General features: G+C 37.8%; 1 protein-coding gene across 1 annotated transcript in view; it reads left to right on the top strand.

Annotated features, from left to right (window-relative positions):
* The window catches only part of MYO3A (myosin IIIA), a 261,495-nt gene that overhangs the window by 160,923 nt on the left and 74,957 nt on the right, over positions 1–25,615 (top strand). The window contains exons 18-20 of the mRNA XM_011963820.1: positions 8,104–8,230; positions 13,177–13,387; positions 16,380–16,527. Coding sequence (XP_011819210.1) covers positions 8,104–8,230; positions 13,177–13,387; positions 16,380–16,527 — 486 coding nt within the window. The remainder of the gene's footprint in view (positions 1–8,103; positions 8,231–13,176; positions 13,388–16,379; positions 16,528–25,615) is intronic.

The following is a 25,615-nucleotide window of genomic DNA, read 5'->3' as shown; positions in this document are numbered from 1 at the left end:
CTCCTTCTGTCCCATCAGTTCTTATCTGCCTGGTATGTGAGTTGCAGTAACATCCCATCCTGGGTCCACTCCTCCCCACACTTCTTCCACCCCAACCTGCCTCCCTGTCCTTTCTCAACAGGAGCATCTGCATCGTGGCTTCAAGTAGACTGGATAGTGCCACATCTGCCAGGGATGGGCCACTTTGTTCTGGTCTATGATGACCCCCACCTACTTTGAGGTCTGGTTATTGTCCTCTCTCTTCAGTCCTCTCTCCCATGGGTATCAATTAGGCATCCGGGATAGGTTGAGGCCCTAACAAATGACTTAGAACATTTTGCCAAAACAACTCTGGGCACCAAACTCACTCTACCCTGCATGGACTGTTGCTTCCATTCCCAAAACAAAATTTACTGAAAAGGAAATCATATATTTCCCAACCACAGGGCTCTGCCACTTAGATAAGTTAATTGGCTTTTGAAAAAAAAAAAAAAACAACAAACTGGCTTAGTGAGAACTTTTTGTTCTCACAAAATCTTACCACTCACTCAGGATGCAAAGTTTTATGTCCGGAATTGGTGGGTTCTTGGTCTCGCTGACTTCAAGAATGAAGCCGCGGACCCTCGCGGTGAGTGTTACAGTTCATAAAGATGGTGTGTCCAGAGTTTCTTCCTTCAGATGTTCAGATGCGTCCGCAGTTTCTTCTTTCTGGTGGGTTCATGGTCTCGCTGGTAAAGGCAGCGTGTCTGGAGTTGTTAGTTCTTTCCAGTAGGTTCGCGGTCTTGCTAACTTCAGGAGTGAAGCTGCACACCTTCGCAGTGTTACAGCTCATAAAAGCGGCATGGACCCAAAGAGTGAGCAACAGTAAGATTTATCCTAGAGAGCAAAAGAACAAATCCTCCATACCGTTGCCACTGACTGGCTCCAGCAGCCTGCTTTTATTCCCTTATCTGGCCCCACCCACATCCTGCTGATTGGTCCATTTTACAGAGAACTGATTGGTCCATTTTACAGAGAGCCAATTGGTCCGTTTTACAGAGAACTGATTGGTCCATTTTTACAGAGTACTGACTGGTGTATTTACAAACCCTGAGCTAGACACAGAGTGCTGATTGGTGTATTTACAAACCCTGAGCTAGACACAGAGTGCTGATTGGTGTGTTTACAATCCTTTAGCTAGACACAGAGTGTTAGACAGAAAAGTTCTCCAAGTCCCCACTAGGTTAGCTAGATGCAGAGTACTGACTGGTGTATTTACAAACCTTGAGCTAGACACAGAGTACTGATTGGTGCATCCACAATCCCTTAGCCAGACATAAAGGTTCTCCAAGTCCCCTCTAGTCAGGAGCCCAGCTGGCTTCACTTAGTGGATCTTGCACGAGGGCCGCAGGCGGCGCTGCTGGCCAGTCCGGAGTCAGGTACCCGCACTCCTCAGCCCTTAGGCTGTCAATGGGACCCGGCCCTGCGGTGCAGGAGGCGGCGCTTGTCACTTGGGCCCGGCAGGAACCTTGGGCATGGGGGACTGCAGGTCCCCAGCCCTGCCTCATGGAGAGGCAGCTGAGGCCCAGTGAGAAATCAAGTGCCCGTCGGGCCAGCACTGCTGGGGGACCCGGCGCACCCTCTGCAGCTGCTGGCCCAGGTGCTAAGCCCCTCACTGTCTGGGGCCAGCGGGGCTGGCCAAAGTGCTGGCCCGCCGAGCCCACGCCCACCCAGAACTTGCACTGGCCCGCGAGCGCCGCGTGCAGCCCATTTCTCACCTGCTCCTCTTCCTCCACACCTACCCGCAAGCAGAGGGAGCAGGCTCCGGCTTCCGCCAGCCCAGAGAGGGGCTCCAACAGTGCTGTGGCGGGCTGAAGGGCTCCTCAAGCACTGCCAGAGGCCGAGGAGGCGCCAAGAGTGAGGGCTGCTAGCATGTTGTCACCTTTCAGTTTGACACCAAAAGAAGGGGATATTTAGATTTATAAAAAAATTCTGAGAAAAGTAAGTAGAAACAATGAGGCACAGATGAAGAGTCTTATAGACGTAAAACAAGAGAGATTCTGTTTTGAAAGTGAAGGAAATTGTACTGTCAGTTGACTGAAACAAAAGAAAACAGTTTGACAAGCATTTATTGAGTACTACCTGTGTACCAGGCCCTGTACTAAAAACTAGAGCTATGAATTAGTCACAGTTTCTGTCCTCAGTAAGTTTGTAATCTGATAGAAGAAATATACACTAAGCATCATTTCAATAAAAGGTAGTCAACTCTATGACAGCAGAGAATTTCACGGAAACATGAAGTCTGGGGTGGAAAAAAGAACACCCCAGAATGAGAAAAAAGAACAGCGTAAGCCAGAACTGAGACATGAAATTAACAAAATAACATGGAATGCTTGGGAACCTATGAGGAGTTTGGTTGAAATATGTCAAAGAAAACCAGCTGGAAATGACAATGGACAGGCAGTCAGGCACAGGAAGATGTGGCACCTTCCTTCTCATGCCTTGGTAGGAAGCTGGAGCTTTATTGCTAGGGGAATAGGGGCCATTGAAGGATTTTAACTGGAAACATAGGGTGATGTGATTTGCCTGCTAGAAAAGTCACTCTGACAGCCATATGGAAAACAGATTGGCAAGTGGCAAGACCAGAGGCAAGGAGACTGGTCAAGAAGAGGATCGTGCCAGAGGCAAGCTGTGCGCTAACCATGCTTTTGAGTCTAGGTATGACCCTCACCTTGAGGGATAAATATGCAACTAAATGCAGGCAGTTCACCTGGTAGTTGTTTTTAATATCCAAAGAAGGCATGCTTGTGCTCAGAAAGGACAATTTACAGTTGCTTATATTTAGTTAATTCAGTATATGTATTAATGATTTTGAAACCATGTATCTATATCTAGATTTTTTCTTAAAATTTTAAGTTCTGCTCACTCAGCATTTTATTCAATTTGTGAATCCAACAGTTTTTTGTATAAGAATAGAAAAAAAACTCAGTTCTTTATTCATTTAACTCATAAACATAACTTTACATTTCTCTAAACAAACATAACTAAATTATCTTAAACACTTGAACTTATATAAATATTTAGTACATCTCAGTCTTTTGAATGCTCCAAATGACGGACAGAGCAGGCTTACAAGGACTAATAAGTGCTTTCTTAACTTTCTAATAATTTACCAAATCTTCTTATCCACTTAAACGTATTAGTGGCTAAGAAGATATAATAATTCAAAATTATTAATGTAGTAAATCAAGTTATCTTTTACATTTGAATGCAGTTTGCAATCAAAATATGTTCTGCTTTTCAAATTAAGGTCATAAGTGTTATATCAAATAAGTATTTAAATTTAAGTCACAAGACTAATTGTCAGAGATTTTACTGTATCACTAATACGATCTTTACTATGTCTCACATATTAAGTTTTAAATATTTAAGAATAAACACACTGATTATTCTGAGATTACATATCTTATTCATAAATTTAACCAAAAAAAAGCATTAGTTTGCTAGGGCTGCCATGACAAACTAACGCATACTTTGTAGCTTAAACCACAGAAATTTATTGTTGACAGCACAGGAGGCTCAAAGTCTGAGATTAGGATGTGGACAGGGTTTGTTTCGCCTGAGGGTTGTGAGGGAGAATCTGTTCTATGCTCTGCTCCTAGTTTCTGGTGGTTCCCCAGTAATCATTGGTATTCTTGTACTGCAGGTCCATCACCCCGTCTCCACCTAAATTTGTCTTCACCTGGTGCTCTCCTTGTGTGTGTCTGTCTTTTCACATGGTGTTCTTTTAAACAGACACCAGTATAGTAGATTAGGAATCCACCCTACTCCAGAATGACCTTATCTTAACTATTTACATTTACAATGACCCTATTTCCAAATAAGACCACATTCTGAGTACTGGAACTTAGGACTTCAACATATGAATCTGAGGGGTACACAATTCAACCCACAACAGATACTACAGATTTCATTTACTTCAATATCTCTATTCTTATTTTTATATTTTCCTGGGGTTCTGAGCTGAGACTAAAAGTTCAGGACTATTCTTTGGGGACAAAGAATTTTGAAACTTTCTCCAAAATCTAGATCCTGCTTTTTTCTGGGACAAGGTTTCTCAACCTCAGTACTATTTACATTTGGGACCAGGTAATTCTTGTGGGGTTTCTCCTGTGCAATGTAGGATGTTTAAGCAGCACCCTTGATCTCTACTCCGTAGATGCCAGTGCACTCCAACCCCATTTGTAACAACCAAAAATGTCTCCAGACGTTGCCAAATGTCCTGTGAGGGCAGAGTTGTTATCCCTTTCCCCACAATTGAGTACGACTATTTTAAGGTCATTTAATCCAAGCCACAGATCTGGGTCTATTCTCATCAGATCCAGATGGGGAACCCCAAGATGTACCTTTAACTGATACTTACTTGTGTTACCTGGTGTATCACACATTCCACTTGGCATATTTCAGGTGTTACTCCTACTCAATTTTCATTATAACCCCTCTGAAGAATTTTCCTGCAGGTTTGGGTAGGCAGGATTTGGAGATGCAACTCTATATACAGCCAAGCCTCTTCACTGTTTTACTGGATTCAACTGATCCCTTAAACTTTATGATGGAATTCTGCATCATTTTATATACTTCCAAGTTCATAGACCAGTTTTATACTCATTACATTGGTAACATCCTTATCAAGGGTAAAAAAACACATTATAAAACACTTTTATTTAAGTTCAGGGTACCTGTGCAGGTTTGTTTACATAGGGAAACGTGTATCATAGGGTATTGTTGTACAGATTATTTCATCATCTAGGTATTAAGCCTGGTACCCACAGGTTTGTTTACATAGGGAAACGTGTATCATAGGGTATTGTTGTACAGATTATTTCATCATCTAGGTATTAAGCCTGGTACCCACTAGTTATTTTTCCTGATCCTCTCCCTCCTCCTACCCTGTGCCACGCCTCCTACCCTTCAACCTCCAATAGGCCCCAGTGTGTGTTGTTCTTTCTATGTGTCCATGTGTTCTCATCATTTAGCTACCACTTACAAGTGAGAACATGTGGTATTTGGTTTTCTGTTCCTATGCTATTTTGCTAAGGATAATGGACTCCAGTCCATCCATGTCCCTGCAAAGGACATGATCTCATTCTTTTCTATGGCTACATAGTATTCCATGGTGTATATGTACCACATTTTCTTTACCCAATGTATCATTGATGGGCATTTAGGTTGATTCCATGTCTTTGCTATTGTGAATAGTGCTGCAGTGAACATATGCATGCATGTATCTTTATAATAGAACAATTTATACTCCTTTGGGTATATACCCAGTAATGAAATTGCTGGATCAAATAGTATTTATGTCTTTAGGTCTTTGAGGAATTGCCACGGTGTCTTCTACAATGGTTGAACTAATTCAGACTCCCATCAATAGTGTAGAAGCATTCCTTTTTCTCTACAACCTCACCAGCATCTGTTATTTTTTGACTTTTTAATAATAACCATTCTTACTGGTGTAAGATGGTATCTGATTGTGGCTTTGATTTGCATTTCTCTAATGATCAGTGACCTTGAGCTTTTTTCATGTGATTGTTGACTGTATGTATGTCTTCTTTTGAGAAGTGTCTGTTTATATCCTTTGCCCACTTTTTAATAGGGTTGTTTGTTTTTTTCTAAGGCCTATAGTTTCCTCCAGACAAATACAGCACAATGTCAGATGCTGTATGAATTTTTTCACCTGAAAGCCATGAAAGCCCATGCTGGTTGCTTCATTACAAGTTATACATATTACAGATGCTAATTCCTTACCAGAATTTCCTTAGAAAAATTATCTACATCTAATCTGTCAGCATATGTATTGTTCCACTTCTGAAATACATCCTACATGCATTTACTTCTTTCCATCTCTACCATTTACTGTTATATCCAAGTCACTGTTACCTCTCACCTAGATCACTGCAGTAGCCTCCTGAGTTTTCCCTCTTGCCCCAATCCACTCTGTTTCACAGAATAACTAGATTCATCCATTTAAAACACAAAAGATAATGTTGCTTCCCGCTCTGAAATCTCTGGTAGCTTTCTCTGGCAATTAGCACAAAATCAAAGCTTTTTTTTTTTTTTTTTGGCAGCTCAGTCTCACTCTGTCACTCAGGTTGGAGTGCAGTGGCACGATCTCGGCTTACTGAAGCCTCCGCCTCCTGGGTTCAAGTGATTCTCCTGCCTCAGCCTCCCAAGTAGCTGGGATTACAGGTGCATGCCACCACGCCCAGCTAATTTTTGTATTTTAAGTAGAGACGGAGTTTTGCTATGTTGTCCAGGCTGGTCTCAAACTCCTGACCTCAAGTTATCCAAATGCCTCGACCTCCCAAAGTGCTGGGATTACAGGTGTGAGCCACAGTGCCCAGCTCAAGTTCTTTCTGTTGGCCCAGGGAGCCTGGGTGGTGTTGCCCAGGCTCACCTCTCTGATTTCTTACTGTACCGTTCCTCATCCTCACCCTCTTCCGGCCCTCATGGGTCTTCCTTCTTTCTTCTAGGAAGGTTTTTGCCTTTGCTGTCCTCTGCCTAGAATAGTTCATGTCTGGTGACTTCCTGTCATTCAGGCCTCAACTTCCACATCATCTCCTCTGAGGACAGCCTTCCCTGACCTCCTAACTGAAAAAAGTCTGCCCGTCCTTTCCCAGGAACTCTCCTCTTTATTAAGTTAGCACCTCTTAGCTCTATTTTCTTCATAGCCCTTGTAATTTTTTTTCTGAACATATCATGTTTGTTTATTTGCTTATTTTCCTACTGTTTGCCCCCGCCCCCCCGCCCGCACAGCCTGAATACCCTAAGGAAGCCAGGATCTTTAGCCTATCTGCTACTGAATTACCTGAGACTAGAACAGTACCTGGCATAAAATATGTTTTTATTAGATCAATGAATAGATATCCCACATATATATTCATTCAACAAATATATTTGTTTATATATTTATTACATATATGTTTATTATGTATGAGTAAATGCATGTCCTTGAAGATGTTTTGTCATATCCAGCTTTTATCTAGACTTGGAATATGGGAGTGAATGGAATAATCACCTTTGTTAAGTGTAGGAGCTAGGCTGGAATAGATGCAGCAGCCTGTAAAAACAGTAAAGAATTTTGCCTCTTTCCTATACTTCACTGTACCATGAACATAGTTGAAGAGCTAGAATTACCACAGACTCCTTGACAAATGCCTCCAGTGTCTCCAAAAAGAATCATGTATGTGTGTATATGTGTTTCTGAATGTAATTTGATGTACCTTAATTAGGAATGTATGTTAAAGAAGTAATAACTGTATAAACTCTACGCTGTCATCTAAAATTCTTATGTAGCCTGGCACAGTGGTTTACACCAATAATCCCAGCACTTTCAGAGGCCAACATGGGCAGATCGCTTGAGCCCAGGAGTTCGAGACCAGCCTGGGCAACATGGCGAGACCCTGTCTCTACAAAATACCAAAAATGAAATTAGCTGCATGGTGGCATGCAACTATAGTCCCATCTACACAGGAGGCTTAGGAGGGTGGATCACTTGAGCCCAGGAGGCAGAGGTGGCAGTGAGCTGAGATAGTGCCACTGCACTCCAGCCTGAACAACGGTAAGACCTTATCTCAAAAAAGAAAAAAAAATAATAATCTTATGCTTACATTTAAACCACACATATCCTTTGATTTTGGTCCTGGGATCTTTTGATTTTTCTTTCTTAGCTCTCCTTTATTCACACATATAGCCTCACTTTTAAGATGGCCTCAAGGAAAATCCATATGGTAACAACCACACTAAGTTCTGAAATTCAATTCTGCATGGATAGATTTATCTATGGCCTAATGAATGAGGCATTTCTACCTCCTCTGAGAACAGCTTCTCATTTTTATTTTTTATTCATACTTGCATTTATAAAATATTTTTAAGCACTTACTGGGTAACAGGCACTATGCTAACCTCTGAGGTTAAAATAGTGAAAGAGGATGAGCCAACTTGGATCTCAGTGTGGCATTATCATAGTCTACAGATAGATATGACAGGGCCTGAGGGTTCTCTCCCTGTCTGTCGCCAGTCGTAGTCACTGGTTGGCTGTACTCAAGGGAAGAATGATGCTAATGTTTCTGTGGTGTGTTTCAGCAACTTGGAAGTATATACAGTATACTGGCTGCAATCCTGAATGTTGGCAACATTGAATTTTCTTCTGTGGCATCTGAACACCAGATTGACAAGAGCCACATTTCTAATCATACAGCCCTGGAGAACTGTAAGTTTTATTATCTTCTATTCAAAACTGAAATCTTTCAAAGTCTTATGACATACCGTAAGTATCACATAAGGATCATTTCAAGCAATTGTGCTAACCTAGAATCCTTAAAAGAATACTCAGATTTAATGTGTGTAAAATTAAAATGTAAAAGTCCACTACTTAAAACATCTTCACGTTTATAAATTAACTGATTACTGTAGAAAATGTTTCTAAAGACTAGGTTTTTATGACTATTTTGGGAGCTATTTACATTTCGATATAAAAGCACAGATAGTATAGTTAAAATTCAGTAAACTGATCTGAAAAAGAATTATGTTATTGTCTTACAGATTTAACATCTATATCATTTTACAAGTAATAAAGACCTGTATGTTTTCATACTAGATGGATTTTACACCCATTCATCCTGGGTTGATTAATTTTGCAATAATTTTTACACAAGAGAAGCATGTCATAGTATTTGTTTCAAATCAAGTTTTCCTTAATAGTAGAGTTTGATAAATTATTTCCAGTAATTTAAGGTTTTCCATTAATATCTGCAACAGCACAGCTTTTTTCTATTTAGTATTGCCTAGTATGCCTTGTAATTTTGTTTTTAATATTGGCACACACTTTCATAATTCCATATTTGCTGTTTCATTAATAATAATAAATGGAGAATCAGTCCTGGTCCAGAGGCTCACATCTCTTTTTTATTTTATTATTATTTTTTTTTTGGAGACAGAGTCTCACTCTATCGCCCAGGCTGGAGTGCAGTGGCACGATCTCGGCTCACTGCAAGCTCCACCTCCCAGGTTCATGCCATTCTCCTGCCTCAGCCTCCCAAGTAGCTGGGACTACAGGCACCTGCCACCATGCCTGGCTAATTTTTGTATTTTTAGTAGAGACGGGGTTTCACTGTGTTAGCCAGGATGGTCTCGATCTCCTGACCTCGTGATCCGCCCACCTCGGCCTCCCAAAGTGCTGAGATTACAGGCATGAGCCACCATGCCCGGCCTAAAGGCTCACACCTCTAATCCCAGTACTTTGGGATGCTGAAGCTAGTGGATCACCTAAGGTCAGGAGTTTGAGACCAGCTTGGCCAACATGGTGAAACCCTGTCTCTACTAAAAATATAAAAATTAACCAAGCGTGGTGGCGCATGCCTGTAGTCTCAGCTACTTGAGGAGGCTGAGGCAGGAGAATCGCTTGAACCTAGGAGGCAGAGGTTGCAGTGAGCTGAGATTTTGCCACTGCACTCCAGCCTGGGTGACGGAGCAAGACTCTGTCTCAAAACACAAACACACATGCACACACACACAGACACATACACACAAAATGGAGAATCATGATACAAATTTTAATTTATATACTTTTTCCTGATTTATGCTCAGAAACAGAATGAGATGGGATAGTTTTACGGGGCTAAGTGCCAAATTATCCTGGTCTGGACCTGTCCCCAACATCCCTATAAATGCTATCCCACTGTGTCTCTGGAGCCAGTGTGGTAATACAGTAGCACAAGTGTATGGAATTGGCTTGTAGTGACTGGCATGTGCCTGGAAACCTCGAGGAAACATGTTCTAATTTTCCATATATAAAAAATTTAATTGGCATATATGATATTATCAGAAGTAGAAGGAATAACCCATTGATAAGATGTAAGTCTTACATCTGATCATATTCATAAGAACTAGCAGCAGCCCGTGGAATGAGTTGCAATAGAGATAGATTGTAGGTAAGAGTATACCTAGAAACAACCATACTAAAAAATGATTTTGATGATTGAGAACCTATTTCTGCATGAGAAGACAGTCATATAGGTTACAAAACATTGATATTAATATGAATATCATTGAAATTAATTAACATACTTTCTGGAATAACCACTCATGGAAAGTAAAAACTTTATTAATTTATATTAAAATGCTTTCCAATGAAAAGTTATAAGGAATTATGTCCAAACCAAGGCTGCATTTCCATATGGTTTTACAAAAGCGTTGTTTCAATTAAGCACCAGTTCTGACCATTTTGTCCCATAAATATCTCTCAAATCTGACCACTTCTCTTTATCATCATTGTCACCATTCTCATCAAAAACAACATCACCTCTCACCTGAACAAGTGACCTCCCATTTGTTCATGTCACATCAAGAATTGAGTTTTTCCAGGTCATTCTCCACGATTATTTCAGAAACCACATAACCCATGTATCAGTGGGCTCTCTCAGTCTCCCCCTTTCCCTCTCCATCTTCACCTCCACCTTCCTCTCCCCCTCCTTCTCCTTCTGCTCCTCCTCCTCCTTCTCCTTTTCTCTTCCGGCTTAAATTTCTTGATTGGCTTCCCATTCTTGCTGGATAAAGATCATCAAGACTAGTGCTTTGTTTTAGAAAGTATTGTACTTAGCAATATATCCCCAGGTAAAATGCCTAGCATGTAGTAGACAATAAATCTATGTCAAATAAATAAACAATGTAGGAACAGAAATAGACACACAGATCAGTGGGAGACACTGTTCAGAAACAGATCCAAAGTATGTTACCAAAAATGGCATTACAAATCACTAGGGAATCAGTATTGTAGGGAACTGGCTAACCATTTTGGGGAGGAGGAATTTGAATCGTTCTCATATACTGTATACCAGAATGAATTCCAAACATACACACATTTAAATGCAAAAAAATCATAAAAGAGACTGGAATTGACTTATATAATTTTGAGGGGAGAAAGGACTTGAAGAAGTTTATGTGTAGAAAATCAAAAGCACAAATGATTTTCTTTAAAAAATGGATATTTGACTACATAAAAATTAAAACTTTTATCCTGAAAAAAAAGAAAACATAAATAAAATTGCAGTACAAATGAAACTGAGGGAAAATATTTACAACATATATATCAAAGCATTTCTTTAAGCTATGAAGAGTCTCATATAAATTGATCAGGAAAAGATTAACATATCAATGAAAATATTGCAATTTTCAAACTAAAAAACACAAATTACCAATAAAAATATGAAAGAAGAAAGTATTCAGCTTCACTAGGAATCAATTACAAATAAATAGAAAACATTTTCTCCTATCAAATTGGCTATTTTAGAAAAATGATAGTCCCTGATGTCCTTGAAATTATTGGTGTTTTATTTGGCTGAGAGGAGTGTAATTTGTTCAGACTGTTTGAAGAGCAGTTAAATAGTATATATCAAAAAACTTTCTTGATTCCGGGAGTTTGAGGCCAGCCTGGGCAACATGGTGAAACACTACCTCTACCAGATAATAATAATTAGCCAGGCAGGTTGTCATGCGTCTGTCGTCCCAGCTGCATGGAAGGCTGAGGTAGGAGGATCTCTTGAGTCCAGGAGGTGATGCTGCAGTGAGCCATAATTGTGCTGTAGCACACCAGCTTGGATGACAGAGTGAGACTATGTCTCAAAAAAAAAAAAAAACTTTTACATATTTACATATTTTGAAAAATTGCTGCCCTATGCTAAGAAAATAGTACAAAATATGAACACAAATTTATGCTTAAAATATTTATGCTGGCATTTTTTTTTTGAGAGTGAGTCTCACTCTGTCGCTCAGGTTGGAGTGCAGCGGCACAATCTCTCCTAACTGCAATCTCTGCCTTCTGGCTTCAAGCGATTCTCCCGCTTCAGCCTACCGAGTAGCTGGGACTACAGGTCTGTGCCACCATGCCTGGCTAATTTTTGTGATTTTTTAGTAGAGACGGGATTTCACCATATTAGCCTAGCTGGTCTCAAACTCCTGACCTCAGATAATCCACCCACCTTGACCTCCCAAAGTGCTGGGATTACAGGCGTAAGCTACTGCGGCTGGCCTATACTGGCATTTTTTACAATTTTGAACATAGGGAAACAATTTAAACATCCGCCAATTTTAAAGTTATTGACATATTATCGTATTTGTCAGAATATTATGCAGCAAATTAAAGCATATTTACAAACAATATTGAACAAAATGGGAAATGCATAAGATGTTATATGAGATAAAATGTTTGTGCAGACTAATGGTAGTAAATATGCCTAGAAGGAAAGAAATGCAGAATGTTAACTTAGAAGGTAAAATTTCTGCAATGAGCCTATAGTACTTCCACGATATGAGAAAATATAAGATTTAACAATCTTAGCACATAACCAAGAAACATCTTGTCACAAGTGCTAAAAGTTAAATTTAAAATGTTCAAAATATTTTAAAAGGAGAACAACAGATTTGAAAAATTAGCCAATCTGTCATGGAATAATTTTGGTTAAAGATGTTTATTATATTCAAAAATGAGTTTTGTTCACTGAGTTAAAGGGTTATTAATTTTAAATTCCCCATGAATGTAATCAACATTAAATGCCAAATAAATGTTTGTTCAAGCATCCAGTTTTAACGTAATTTAGTAATTGAAGTATGAAACTAAAAAGTAGGATGATATGTACATGAATGTCAAGTATAAGTACATGAATGTCAAGGTAAGTTTATGCTCTTTCTGTTGTGTATTGCAGAAGGTACTTGAAATACATTTATTGAGGTATACCCCTGAAGTCTATGTAACCTTCCAATTAATTTCTACATTTTGAAAATGTGTACGTAATAATGATATCCAAATTATGCCAAAGCTATTCATTATATTTTAAAATGATTTAGCATAATTTAGTGAAAGTATGTTTGACATCACATAAACAACCACTTGCTTGTGCAGCTGTATTACTCTGCCAGCCAGTGTGATTTGGGTTGTGTTATAACATGCAGTAGCCTAAGTTTAACCAGCTGAGAAAAGTTGAGAAAAGTGATCAAGAAGAGACATAGGACTCATGTTGAATAGTATCGTATTTTTACATTACATAATCTCCACACATTTAATTCATGTCATTTGAAGAAGGCAGATTAAGACATTTTCATTTTGGGGGAGTGACCTCATTGCCATAATTTTTTCTAACAATGAATCTGTTTGTTTTTCAGGTGCTTCTTTGCTTTGCATTCAGGCAGATGAGCTACAAGAAGCTCTCACCTCCCACTGTGTGGTCACTAGAGGAGAAACAATTATACGACCCAATACTGTAGAAAAAGCTACCGATGTCAGGGATGCCATGGCTAAAACCTTATATGGACGTCTCTTTAGTTGGATAGTCAATTGCATTAACAATTTGTTGAAGTATGACTCATCACCAAGGTAAAAATTTTTACAGAAACATTTTTTCCCAAATGTCAGGTGATGTAAATCTATTTTCTAATTGATTGTTTTGTATAGATCTCTTTCAAGATATTTCTATAATTGATATAATTAAATTATTAAAATTATAATTTAGTAGATAAGCTTCACTTCCTAATAGTTCCACCTCATAATGCCACTTAACTATAACACTTTTAAACTGCTGCAACATAAAACCTGTAGCAACATAAATAACACAATAAAAAGTGAATTTTTAAATGTGATATCTTACTATCAACTAATAGGTTTTTTAAATTAGAAGTTGTACCATGAAGCATATAGCATTTTATGCTTGTATAAAATGTCATCTCAGCAGTTCTTTGTTTTTATTTTGGGGGTTTAAATTAAACCTTAAAGATAAAGGAAAATTTTATTTTCATATTTTAACTCTCACTGTAATGCCATTACAACCTCACTGTAACTCCAATGAAATTTGGTTCAGAAATGCACTAGATAAATGTAGGTAATAGTAAATGGCAGAGCCATGATGACTGAATGCTCTCTATAGGCAGAGCTTATACATGGACACAAGTCCTTACATCTAAAGCTTTGTTCTGTGATAAATGCCATTTTGCGTGTGGAAAAGCAAGATGGATGCCTACCATAAGATCACCTCATTCACACTTGCTTACTAAGCATAAAAGACCATTTATACACATTGGAAGTATGCAATTCATTATTTTTTTCACTAAAATACATGCCGCACCATAATACTATGTACAGTCAAACTGTCTAAGAGCTCATCCATTATTTCTCCATGTTCTTAACTTTGTGTCTCTCCAAATTGCTTCTGTACCTCCTAGGTACTATCTATACCATTTTCCCCTTGTGATGTAATGGTCAAAATGGTCGTATGTTCTGGTACGGTCATCTATATTATGTCAAGCATTCATATGAAAATGGAACAAATTCAGGGATTTTTATTATCTGTATATTCCAGAAAATGTAGGCAAGATATTTAGAGATTTGGCCTCATTTTGTTAATTATCCTCTGCATGTTTGGCACTAAATGGTACCTACCCAGAAGGGGGATCTACTATATCCACTGTAGCCTGTGTACTAAATGTACATATACTAAATATACTAAATGGCAAGTTTCCTTTCCATTCACTAATGAAAACCGTCTAACTCTTAGATTTTAAAAATTTTTACAGAAAGTTTAAAAACTAAAGGGAGACCATTTGAAATAATGTAGTTCAACTTTGTTAAGTTGTACACTAAGTTTTTAAACAGCATATGTTGTATGCTGGGCTTTGCCACTAACTCATTATGGGACACTGGGCAACTTACTGCATTTGTCTGGGTCTTTCCCTCCTCAACTGTTAAATAAGGGCATTGAGCCTGGCGCGGTGGCTCACGCCTCTAATCCCAGCACTTTGGGAGGCCGAGGCGGGCAGATCACAACGTCAGGAGATGAGACCATCCTGGCTAACATGGTGAAACCCCGTCTCTACTAAAAATACAAAAAAAAAATTAGCCGGGCATTGTGGCGGGTGCCGGTAGTCCCAACTACTCCGGAGGCTGAGGCAGAATCGCTTGAACCCAGGAGGCAGAGCTTACAGTGAGCCAAGATCGCGCCATTGCACTCCAGCCTGGGCGACAGAGTGAGACTCCGTCTCAAAAAAAAAAAAAAGGCCTTGAATGACAAGTCAGTGGTCTTAGTTATTGGGTGTATCTTGGAGCCTTTTAAGAATGTCTTGAAAACTGCCTATTTCCTTCACTTAAAAATAAAAACTGGATATATATCTATATCCCCACGAAAATATTGCACACTTATGATTCCAGTCCTCTTGAAAGCCATTAACAGATCCTACTTTAAGAATCTCTGAACTGGATTATTTGTAAGGTCCCTCCTGGCTCTAACACTTTTTTATGCAGTGAGTTAAATATTTATCTCTGTGGGATCCTGTGGGGCAAAGAGATTGTAAAAGGATAATAATCTTTACTAAACCAGCATAAGTTTTAACTAGACATCTTGCCTCATACAATAATACAGAATTATTATTCAAAATAAGAACTTTCAGAAATACTCAGATAGCTTTCCTTTTGTCCATCCCAGCACATATTTAAAGTATTCTGCAGCCTGGATTTTGAATTCAGTTGCTTCCTCCAAATGTAGGGCGGATCCTTCAGCTCACAGTGTGCAGTTGCTGACTGTCATTTCCAAATCACTCCTTTACATAACACTAAGTGTAACCCTGGAATACCTAAATGATGAACATAAAGAGAAGCTTTTGTACTTTCTTTTAAAAATTCACATCAGCATAACTCTGCAGTGTATATATTTCTTTGGGGAGGAGTAAACCTTTTAACCAATAGTAAAAAAAAATGTATTTGAAATACTTAATTGTAAAATAGAATCTAATTGTATTTTAAAGTATTTAAATGTAAAAATAATCCCTATGTATTTGTATCTTTCTCCAGGTTGCCATTTGTTCTATATTAAAAAATTATGAGCAAATGATCCAAAAACAAATAACAATTCTTTAAAATAATTAAGATCTTTTAAGTAAGATTTTCAAAATTGTTCTCCTAAAATGAAAAACTATACCTTTTAACAGAATTTTTGCTTTTCTGGGACAGTTTTTATTGAATATATTTTTGCTGTGTTCTAATTGCTATGCAGGTTGTTCTTGTAATTCCTGACTCACTCAAGCCTGTGACTTTGTAAACTTAGGAGAAGAAAAAGTTTCTTTTGTTTCAGTATATAACAGTATCAGAGTAGTTTCTATAGTTCAAGGAAAATACTGTTCCATTTTCATATAAAAATCAATATCTGCCATTATCTTTATGTGCTATGGAGAGAAACTATTTCAGTTAAGAAAGTTTCACTCTAAGTGTATGTTCTTATAGTAGTTTCTTAGCTCAATCACAAATGGTAACTCTAAGATTCCCTGTTTTACATTACCTCTTCAGGAAATAACTCAAAATAATGCCCCTTCAATTCTTCTAGTGGGAATGGTGATGAGCTGAGCATTGGCATTCTTGATATATTTGGCTTTGAAAATTTCAAAAAAAATTCCTTCGAGCAGCTGTGCATTAACATTGCAAATGAACAAATTCAGTATTATTATAATCAACATGTGTTTGCATGGGAACAGGTAAGTCTAAGTACTTACTATAAAGATGCATGCATGTGTGTATTATAAGCAGACTTGTACAAATGAAGCAGGACCTTAACCATAGACTTAAAGCCTTAAACATTTTAGAAAGATAAAGAAAATATTTTGTTATCTCCACATCCATAGTAAAAACAAATAAAAACAAAAAAACTGGCGTGAATTTAGTGTGACTTCATATGTGATGTTAAATGTCCTCCACTGATAATCGGTACACTCTTCTCCAAAACTTACAACTCTGAGCCTTTGTAAACAAAGAAATTTCCTTTGAAAATTTAAGTAAACAGATGTGTCCAACAGTTTTTCTTTCTGTAGACTACATAAGCTGAAATTCTGTTTAAAATTTCAATATCCATCTAAAAGCCATTAAACTTCAGAATTCTAGTAGCTAGGCAACAGAACATAAGATAATAGGTTTGATGCCATGAAATGATAATTTTGTACAGGGTACAATGTGTAACTTATGAATCAGCTTCAAAAAATATTCCTCCTCAGAGAAAAATCAGACTTACTTAAATCACATTTGATGAACTGTAATACTAAGAATATTTTAATTATTTTATTAAGTCTCTAAGAGTCATATTTAATATCATCCAATATGCCATTTGTCTCCTTCAAATAATATTATATTGTTTTGCATTTAAATTAGAGGTACATGAACTTCATTTTATTCAAAATATTTAGGCTTCCTAAGAATTTATTTTGGAATTACATTTTGAAAACAGTGGTCACAAAATAAAACATTGCGATTTTGACATTTCTTAAGCCAAAAGAAGACATAAATTTAAGATCGTATCTAGTTGTTCAGCTCTCTTTTATCTATCCCAGAATGTTCCATCAGATATTAATTCCCTCTCCCTCTCTCCCTCTTCTTGTCTCCTTCTCTACTCCTCTCCATCGGTGCCCTCCCATAGCCTAGATATGTGACAAAATGTCTTTAAAATCTTAAAAGCAAACAGAATAAAAAACAAAACCCTTTTACACTCTGCTTATCTCTGTAGCATGGTCTCTCTCTTCCCCTCACAGCCAAGCTCCTTGAAAGCATGTTCAGCACTCACTGCATTGCGTTTCTTCCTTCCCCATCTGGTACACTGAGGGGTATCTGGCTCTGACCTCCCCAACTTCCCTGGAATAGCCCTTCCTCATCTCATCAGTCATTAGTTCATTTTTGTCTTTCTCACTAGGCTGTAAACTCCTTTAGGTCATATATTGTGTCTTAATTCTTTTTGTCTTTTTAGAGGCTGACGTGTAGCAAGTGCTCAATAAGTATTAATTAAACTAATGTTGCCCTGCTTTAATGCTTCACAATACTCACAGCATCCATTTGAGCCAGAGACCAAAACAAGTACAAAATTTTTGGTTTGAACTTTTTGATATGATCTATCAGAACTGCCAACTTTATGGGACCAGGTGCATCCCCATGTATTGCTCATCTGACGAGTTACTGACTTGCATTGGAAGACCTCTGTTGTTCTTTTGGTGGTTGGGTAGACTCTGGTTTTAGCCTTAACCAAGGTACAGATATTTCAATAATTATTGCTTTTCACTTTTTATAAAATGTTACAGTTTATAAATTGCTTTTTTTTTTTTTTTTTTTTGAGACAGAGTCTCATTCTGTCACCCAGGCTGGAGTGCAGTGGGGTGATATCGGCTGACTGCAGCCTCCGCCTCCTGGGCTCAAGGAATCCTCCTGCCTCAGCCTCCCAAGTAGCTGGGACCACAGTCATGCACCACCACACCTGGCTAATTTTTGCATTTTTTTCGTGGAGACGGGATTTCACTGTTTTGGCCAGAGTGGTCTTGAACTCCTGAGCTCAAGCAATCTGCCTGTCTCGGCCTCCCAAAGTTTTGGGATTACAGGTGTGAGCCACCAAGCCTGGCCTACAAGTTGCTTTGATTGCTAGCCTTGAATTTGATTCATGATCCCAATGCTCTTAATTCTTTTGTCTATGGGCTTGTTAAACAATTATTCTATAAAGCCCTTTAAGATATCCTTGAGAGGATTTCAAAATAAAACAAACTCAAAATTTCCCCCAACAAAATAAAAAAATTCAACTAGAATCCAGGATTATACAAAGCACTTTAAGGAATTAAAACAATTTCCAGTATTTTCAGGTGACTTCCTAGAGTAACTACCTAGGAATTTCTGCTTCGTAATTTTATGAAGTAGAAATTGGCAGTTGAGTATGATCAGATTGATGAATGTGTTATCCAGAAGATACGGAATTAGTCAATGACTCTCTTGATTTTAACGCGTGAGTGTACTTGTTTTTTCTTTCTAACACCCAGGTGAAGGCTGAAAATGTAACTGAGAAAAGCTAACTAACTGTATATATTAACTATCACAGACACAGAGCACACTTACACTAATTTCTGTAAATGAGAAACTGCTATTAAATCTTGAATTAAAGTCATGGTCTACATTTTTTGGTAGAATATAATCACAGATTTGACCTAACTGAAAGCTCCTTGGTTTAATAGAGCCATTATTGCCTATCAGAAAGAAATAGTGTTCTCACTTTCATAAGATGTACAAATGATCCAGCCAGATCTCAGCACAAGCCTTGGGCAGCACCTTTACAGGTGAAGCACTTCTGTTCTTACTTAAACCAATAAACATTATTTTTATTGACAGTTCTACAACACTAGAACATAAATAACAGTCTGCTGAAAGTGTTTTCCTATTTATTCCAGTTTCAGTGTATTCATAATAGAGAGTGGGACACTCCAGCAAAGCTATTTACAAAGGTATTTTGAATATCATTTTCACATTGCCTTCCATTAAAAAAAAATCAAACTACAATTAAATATTTTTAGTGAAAGAATTTATAATGGTGACCTAATCTATAGCATGCAGAGTAGATAGTTTTATGTTTCTTGGAGTTGTTTCCAACTGTTTGTATTACTTTTGAAACATTTTCCTAAATCCAGGAATTTCTATTATCCACTCACTGGCAGCTATACCTCCTTTCTCTTCATAACCTACTTTCCTATGGACAGTTACTATATGCCTCAGAATCTCTTAATAACAACCTGGAGCATCCAATTTGCATCCCTTTATTTTCCTTATTATCTAGATATTTAGAATGTTAAGAGAGCTTGTGTATAGAAGCATTATTTTTCTATGTGTAAAATATGTAGCTCCTAAAATTTTTCTGGAGTTTGATATTTCATAGTATTTGAAGCTTTTACAGTTTCCCAGTACTAGAAGAATAATTTTATGTATATTTATTTTAATAAAATCTAAAGATACTATTTTGTATCTGAAAACAATAGTTTGAAAATTAGATGGTAATCTATGTTCCCATCCTGCAAATAGAAGATGATCAGCCAAGAAGGAGAGCTGTAATTATTTTAAAATTTAAGACTCAAACTCTTCTAAATGAGTTGCAGCTGAAAAGTATATAATTTACTCTCAATTGTGTCAATTCCATGAATATAGTATTCATATTTCAGCCTTTGCTGTTACATTCGTACACCATTATTGTGTCACACACTGTCAACTTCCATTTTCTGAGAGGCTTTTAGTTTACAGCTCAAATGGCAGTTATCCCATTTCCAAGAAGGAAAGCATGTTTTTCACAATAGCCTTCACATTGAATTTCCATGATAAATATATAGCTAAGGTTTCGGTTTTGTTTGTTTTCTGGTTTTCTTCATGGGAAAGGGAGCTCAACAGTAATCAAACTGTGATATAAGGGCTGAAGTTCTCTGGAATCACCTACCTCATATTTGAATCCCGCATGAGAAATGTACATACCTTATCAAAAGTATTCTCATGCTGCTGCTATAGTGGTGGGTTTTTTTTTTGTTTTGTTTTGTTTATTATACTTTAAGTTCTAGGGTACATGTGCATAACATGCAGGTTTGTTACATATGTATACTTGTGCCATGTTGGTGTGCTGCACCCATCAACTCATCAGCACCCATCAACTCGTCATTTACATCAGGTATAACTCCCAATGCAATCTCTCCCCCCTCCCCCCTCCCCATGATAGGCCCCGGTGTGTGATGTTCCCCTTCCCGAGTCCAAGTGATCTCATTGTTGAGTTCCCACCTATGAGTGAGAACATGCGGTGTTTGGTTTTCTGTTCTTGCGATAGTTTGATTTTTCTGTTCTTGCGATAGTGGTGGTTTTTGTCCTTTGTCTTAATTTTGCACTGTGGTATCATCATTGTGGTATAGAACATACAAAAGAAATGATCCCTGCTCCCTCCCTAGAAGTTTACACTTCAAATCAAGGAGAGCACACACAAAGGACTGGTCAGTCCTGGGCATGACTTTGAATCGGAACAAATGCCATTGTTCTTAATGGCCAGTGAGCACCTAAAACATGTGTATGACACTACAGAGTATTGTTCTAGAATCCTGAAGATTCACTCCCCTTATTTATATGTGCCTATTTGTATTTTGGATAAGCTTTCTTCACCTATTAGAGCAGCACATCTGACTATTAACTGAACTAAAGTTTGTTTTTAAAATGAGCAATTACTATTTATTTCTGTAGAAGGATGAGCTTTTACAGGCATCATTTAGACATGCACCCATGGGTTTAGAACTGAATGTCAGAAGTCTTTTTAGAAGCAGGAAACTATTTACAGCGCATAGTGGAAACAGTAACTGCAGTTACGGCTCTGGCTTCTCTTGCAGAAAGTAATGTGTATGACTGTCATCTCTAGCTGTTCACATCCTAAAGTTTACAGTGTTTGAGATTTTAAATGTGGGCTCCAACCCATAATTTGTGGCAATTACAAAGAATAAAAATTCACTTAATATAAAATGCCTACATTTTCAAAACTTTTTACATTATAAAGTAAAAATAACCAGTCATCTGATGTTTTAAAATGTGTGGACAATTAAAAACAAACCCTTATCAGGGTCTTCACATTGTTTTGCTCAAAAGTGTGAAGTTTAAGTCCAACTTTCTTGCCTATTAAGTCATATGTGTGTAAATGGTAGCATTTGTCCCATTTTAGCTCTCCAAGTGACAAGCATTTATTTCCTTTAAGCGTCAAAGCAGCCAAATACATTTGCGAAGCCTTTAATACAACAAATCTTCCTTTTTAAGTGCTTGACCAAGTGTTAGGTTATTGTCTGAGACCACATTTAAATATTCCTTAAAAGTTTCACACACTGAAGATGGCAGCTGATGTCCACGTGGTTGGGTGTTTAGAGGTGTGTCAGGGTCCTGGCAGCAACTCCGGGCGGTGGACCTGTTGCTCTTCTTTCCCTCTGGCTTCACAGACGGCCTCTCTGGCTCTGTGTTCCTCATCCCTGCTAAACAGCTGCGTAGCACACTTAATCTGTTTCTCTCTCATTGGTGAAGCTTGGTCGACACCCTTAATGTGATATGGGGATTTGTGGTACTTATTTTGATAATTTAATGATATTCTTAAAAGTTTTTTTTTTTTTTCCTTTTCTGAGTTGGGGTCTTGCCCTGCTACCCAAACTGGAGTGCAGTCGCACAATCAAGACTCACTGTAGTATCGAACTCCTGAGTTCAAGTCATCCTCCTACCTCAGCCTCCTGAGTAGTTGGGGCTACTGGCGTATACCACCATGCCTGGCTAAATTTTTAGAAGTTTTGATAAAAAGTAATTCTCAGTGAAATACATAGTTAGAAGCCTAGATCCATATGATAGTATTGTCATTTTCTACATGTGAGATTAGAGCATACTGTTGACAAACCAAAATACAATTTTTTGGTAAAGATTTAAACATGACAGTAATGGAAAAATAGTTTAAGGTGAAAGAGATCCTAATATATAGAACACTGTATTTCTGAATTTCTAATCCGAATGCCTCCTTATTCTAAGCTGATACCTATTAATACAATATAAATCTGTAAAATCCTTTATATCTCTTAAATGGTTTTGAGAAACAGGTATCATATACAAAAAGTGACTAAATTGGAATTTTCATCTTAGCATGCATTAGTATATATATATTTTTTTCTGAATAAGGAACCTGATAAGGGAGAAATATTCTAAAACTCATCTCTTCAAATTTTAATAAAATGTATGTAAAATAAAACATGAATATTTTATTAGGAAGTATCCAAAATACTTTCTCATTAGGTTATTTGTCAAATTCTGAATTAATGACTTGTATCATCTCAAGTTAATGATGGCCAACATTCTCTGTGACTTGCTATTAACATTAACGTAAAAACTAACAGGATCATCAATATCAGCTTTGAATAGAAAATGCAGGAAGAAATAGATTTCAAATCATAAATCTTATTTTATAATGAGTTCACATTTTTACAGGACATGTATTATCACCATTTTTTAGAATTTAAAAAAATAGTTATTTCATTAAAGTGTTATTAAAAATATGTGTATATAGAAAAAGAGAATGAAAAATCAAACATGGTGATGCATTAACAATTATGGAATAACCACCATGTAAAGGGTACACAGGAGTTCTTTGTACTATTCTTAAAATTTTCTGTAAGTTTTAAATTATTTCAAAATGAAAAGTGGCAAAAGTTTTTTTTTCCACTGTAATAAACATAAAACATACTCAGTTCATCCTGAGTTCTGGTAGCACCCTTACAGAAATCTTAGATTTTCAACCTTTAAAATCTTTCTGTTTGATAAAGGAGGATTTCTGTCAATGGTTAGAATAAGCAACTTCTTCTCAATGGTTTCTCTCTACCCTGGGCAATGTTTTCATGAATAGGCACACTCATTTAAGCAGTGGTGAGTAGGAGTTCTTTTACTAAAATACAGACTTCAGGGACTACATGTGTCTATGTAGCTTCTTTCCTGTTGCAAACATTCTGTGCACAGTCTTAACCGCATTTATTCATTGAGTTTCACGACATACCAAGGCAGTTGTGCATTCTGAAATATTAGAACTAGAAGAAATCTAAATAGATTATCTATATTTCGTTGATTAAAACGACTCCTTCTCTTCAACTGTGATTTGCCCAAGGTTATAGGACAGTGAAATGAAACCAGGACCAGAGTAAGGGGCTTCTGACAGCTATCCATGGTTTTTCTCATGAACAAACAAGTAAGCAAGGACCAGGGATCTCATAATCTGTGCAGAAGAAAAAGGTGCTCTTTCCTTCTTTTCTTTCTTTCTAAATAGATAAGAGCACCCTTTTCTTCTGCACAGAAGATTACTTTACTGGAATAATCTATTAGATTACTAATTATTGGGTTATTATTAAATCATAAATTATTAATTATTTAATTATTAGATTATTTATATTGGATCAGAAAGAAGGAAAGAAAAGAAGCATAGGTCAGTCTTAGCATGAAAAGCCAAGGAGAATCAACATAAGGCAGGATAGAAGAAGGTAGGAAATCCCAGGGAGCACTGAGGCTGGCAGCAGAGGCCAGCAAAGGTTATGACAGCTGGAGACCCCTCACAGGAAGGAACTAGAACTAGAAGGTGGAATAACTGAAAAGGAGAATATAGCCACAAGCAAAGAAATCTCAGACATGATTTTAGGGTTGGAATGGAAAGGCAGAGAGCATCTTTGCCATGCCCGAAAGAGCAGAAACTCAACCGGGTGCACTGGCTCACATTTGTAATCCCAACACTTTGGGAGGCTGAGGAGGGTGGATCACCTGAGGTCAGGAGTTCGAGACCAGCCTGGCCAACATGGCAACACCTCATCTCTACTAAAAATACAAAAATTAGCCAGGCATGATGGTGAGTGTCTAGAATCCCAGCTACTTGGGAGGCTGAGGCAGGAGAATCACTTGAACCTGGGGGCCAGAGGTTGCAGTGAGCTGAGATCGGGTCCATTTCACTCCAGCCTGGGTGAAAGAGCAAAACTCCATTTCAAAAGAAAAGAAAAGAAACTCTATCTTTCTGATCTTTAAATTCTACCTTCTCCAGCCCCACCTACCCCTAACCACACACAGAGTAGGCACTGCTCGAACGTTTCTGGAATTTGAGTATATCACATCCTCTGCAGTGATCTGTACAAAGACAGCATCACAAACTCAGGTGAATTACCAGTGCCATCTCATGATATAAATCTCATTCTTCCTCCCGTGACCTAAAATGGGTAGGACCATAAAAAAGTGGACTAAACTTATAAAAATAAAAGAGATACTTATTTATGACTTGAAAACAAGAAATACAGGAGAATATTGAGGGTCATATATACCAGCTATTAACATTTCCTCGTTCTGAAATATCTACAACTGTGGAGCAGTGTCAAATGATGAACTTGTCTATTGGAGAAGGTTATGACATTGTTCCCCAGGTGTAAGTTCTGTGAAATAACTAAGTGTTCCCTGTCACTGCATGTACCAGCCTTTTATAAAAGAAAGATGTCACGAGCCAAAGTACTCAAATCACTTCAATTGGTGACTTTGGAAGAATCTTTTTAAAACTTCGGACTTGCATAAAACTATCAGAAGGTAGTAGAAAGTGTTCTCCTATAGTAAAATGATGAGGTGGTGTGTCAGGGGGAGTGGGGAGAAGACTATTCCAGAACTGTCTATTCTTTACATGAGGATGTAGTCAGCCTACTTAGACAGTGTTCATCTACTGCTATCTGGATTGGTGCTAAGAAATAAAAACACACTAAGTACAGATTGGCCAGGCATGGTGGCTCGTGCCTGTAATGCCAGCACTTTGGGAGGCCAAGGTCTGCAGAATCACTTGAGGCCGGGAGTTTGAGACCAGCCTGGCCAATGTGGTGAAACTCCATCTCTACTAAAAATACAAAAATTAATGGGGCATGGCAGCATGCGCCTGTACCCAGCTACTCAGGAGGCTGAGGCATGAGAATTGCTTGAACCCAGGAGGCAGAGTTTGCAGTAAGTGGAATTCATGCCACTGCACTCCAGCCTTGGCCATGGAGCGAGACTCTGTCTCAAAAAAAAAAAAAAATAAGACCCACACAGTAAGTACAGGTTGATTGGTCTGGTGTGTACTAATGTAGGTGATGAGACTACATAAAAAAATAAAATTATTGTTGATTCTTAAAGATTCAGGTAGTACATGGAAGGGCAATAAATATTCATTTCTGAGTGCTAAAGTTATTTGTGAACTAGAAATATAGGTTATTCTATATTTTAAATTATCCCAGACCTGGGTAA

This window comes from Colobus angolensis, unplaced genomic scaffold, assembly GCF_000951035.1.
Source record: "Colobus angolensis palliatus isolate OR3802 unplaced genomic scaffold, Cang.pa_1.0 Scaffold63, whole genome shotgun sequence".
In the NCBI taxonomy this organism is placed as follows: domain Eukaryota; kingdom Metazoa; phylum Chordata; class Mammalia; order Primates; family Cercopithecidae; genus Colobus; species Colobus angolensis.
The sequence above is the reverse complement of the archived record's forward strand: the minus strand, read 5'-3'. Positions and strand labels throughout refer to the sequence as shown.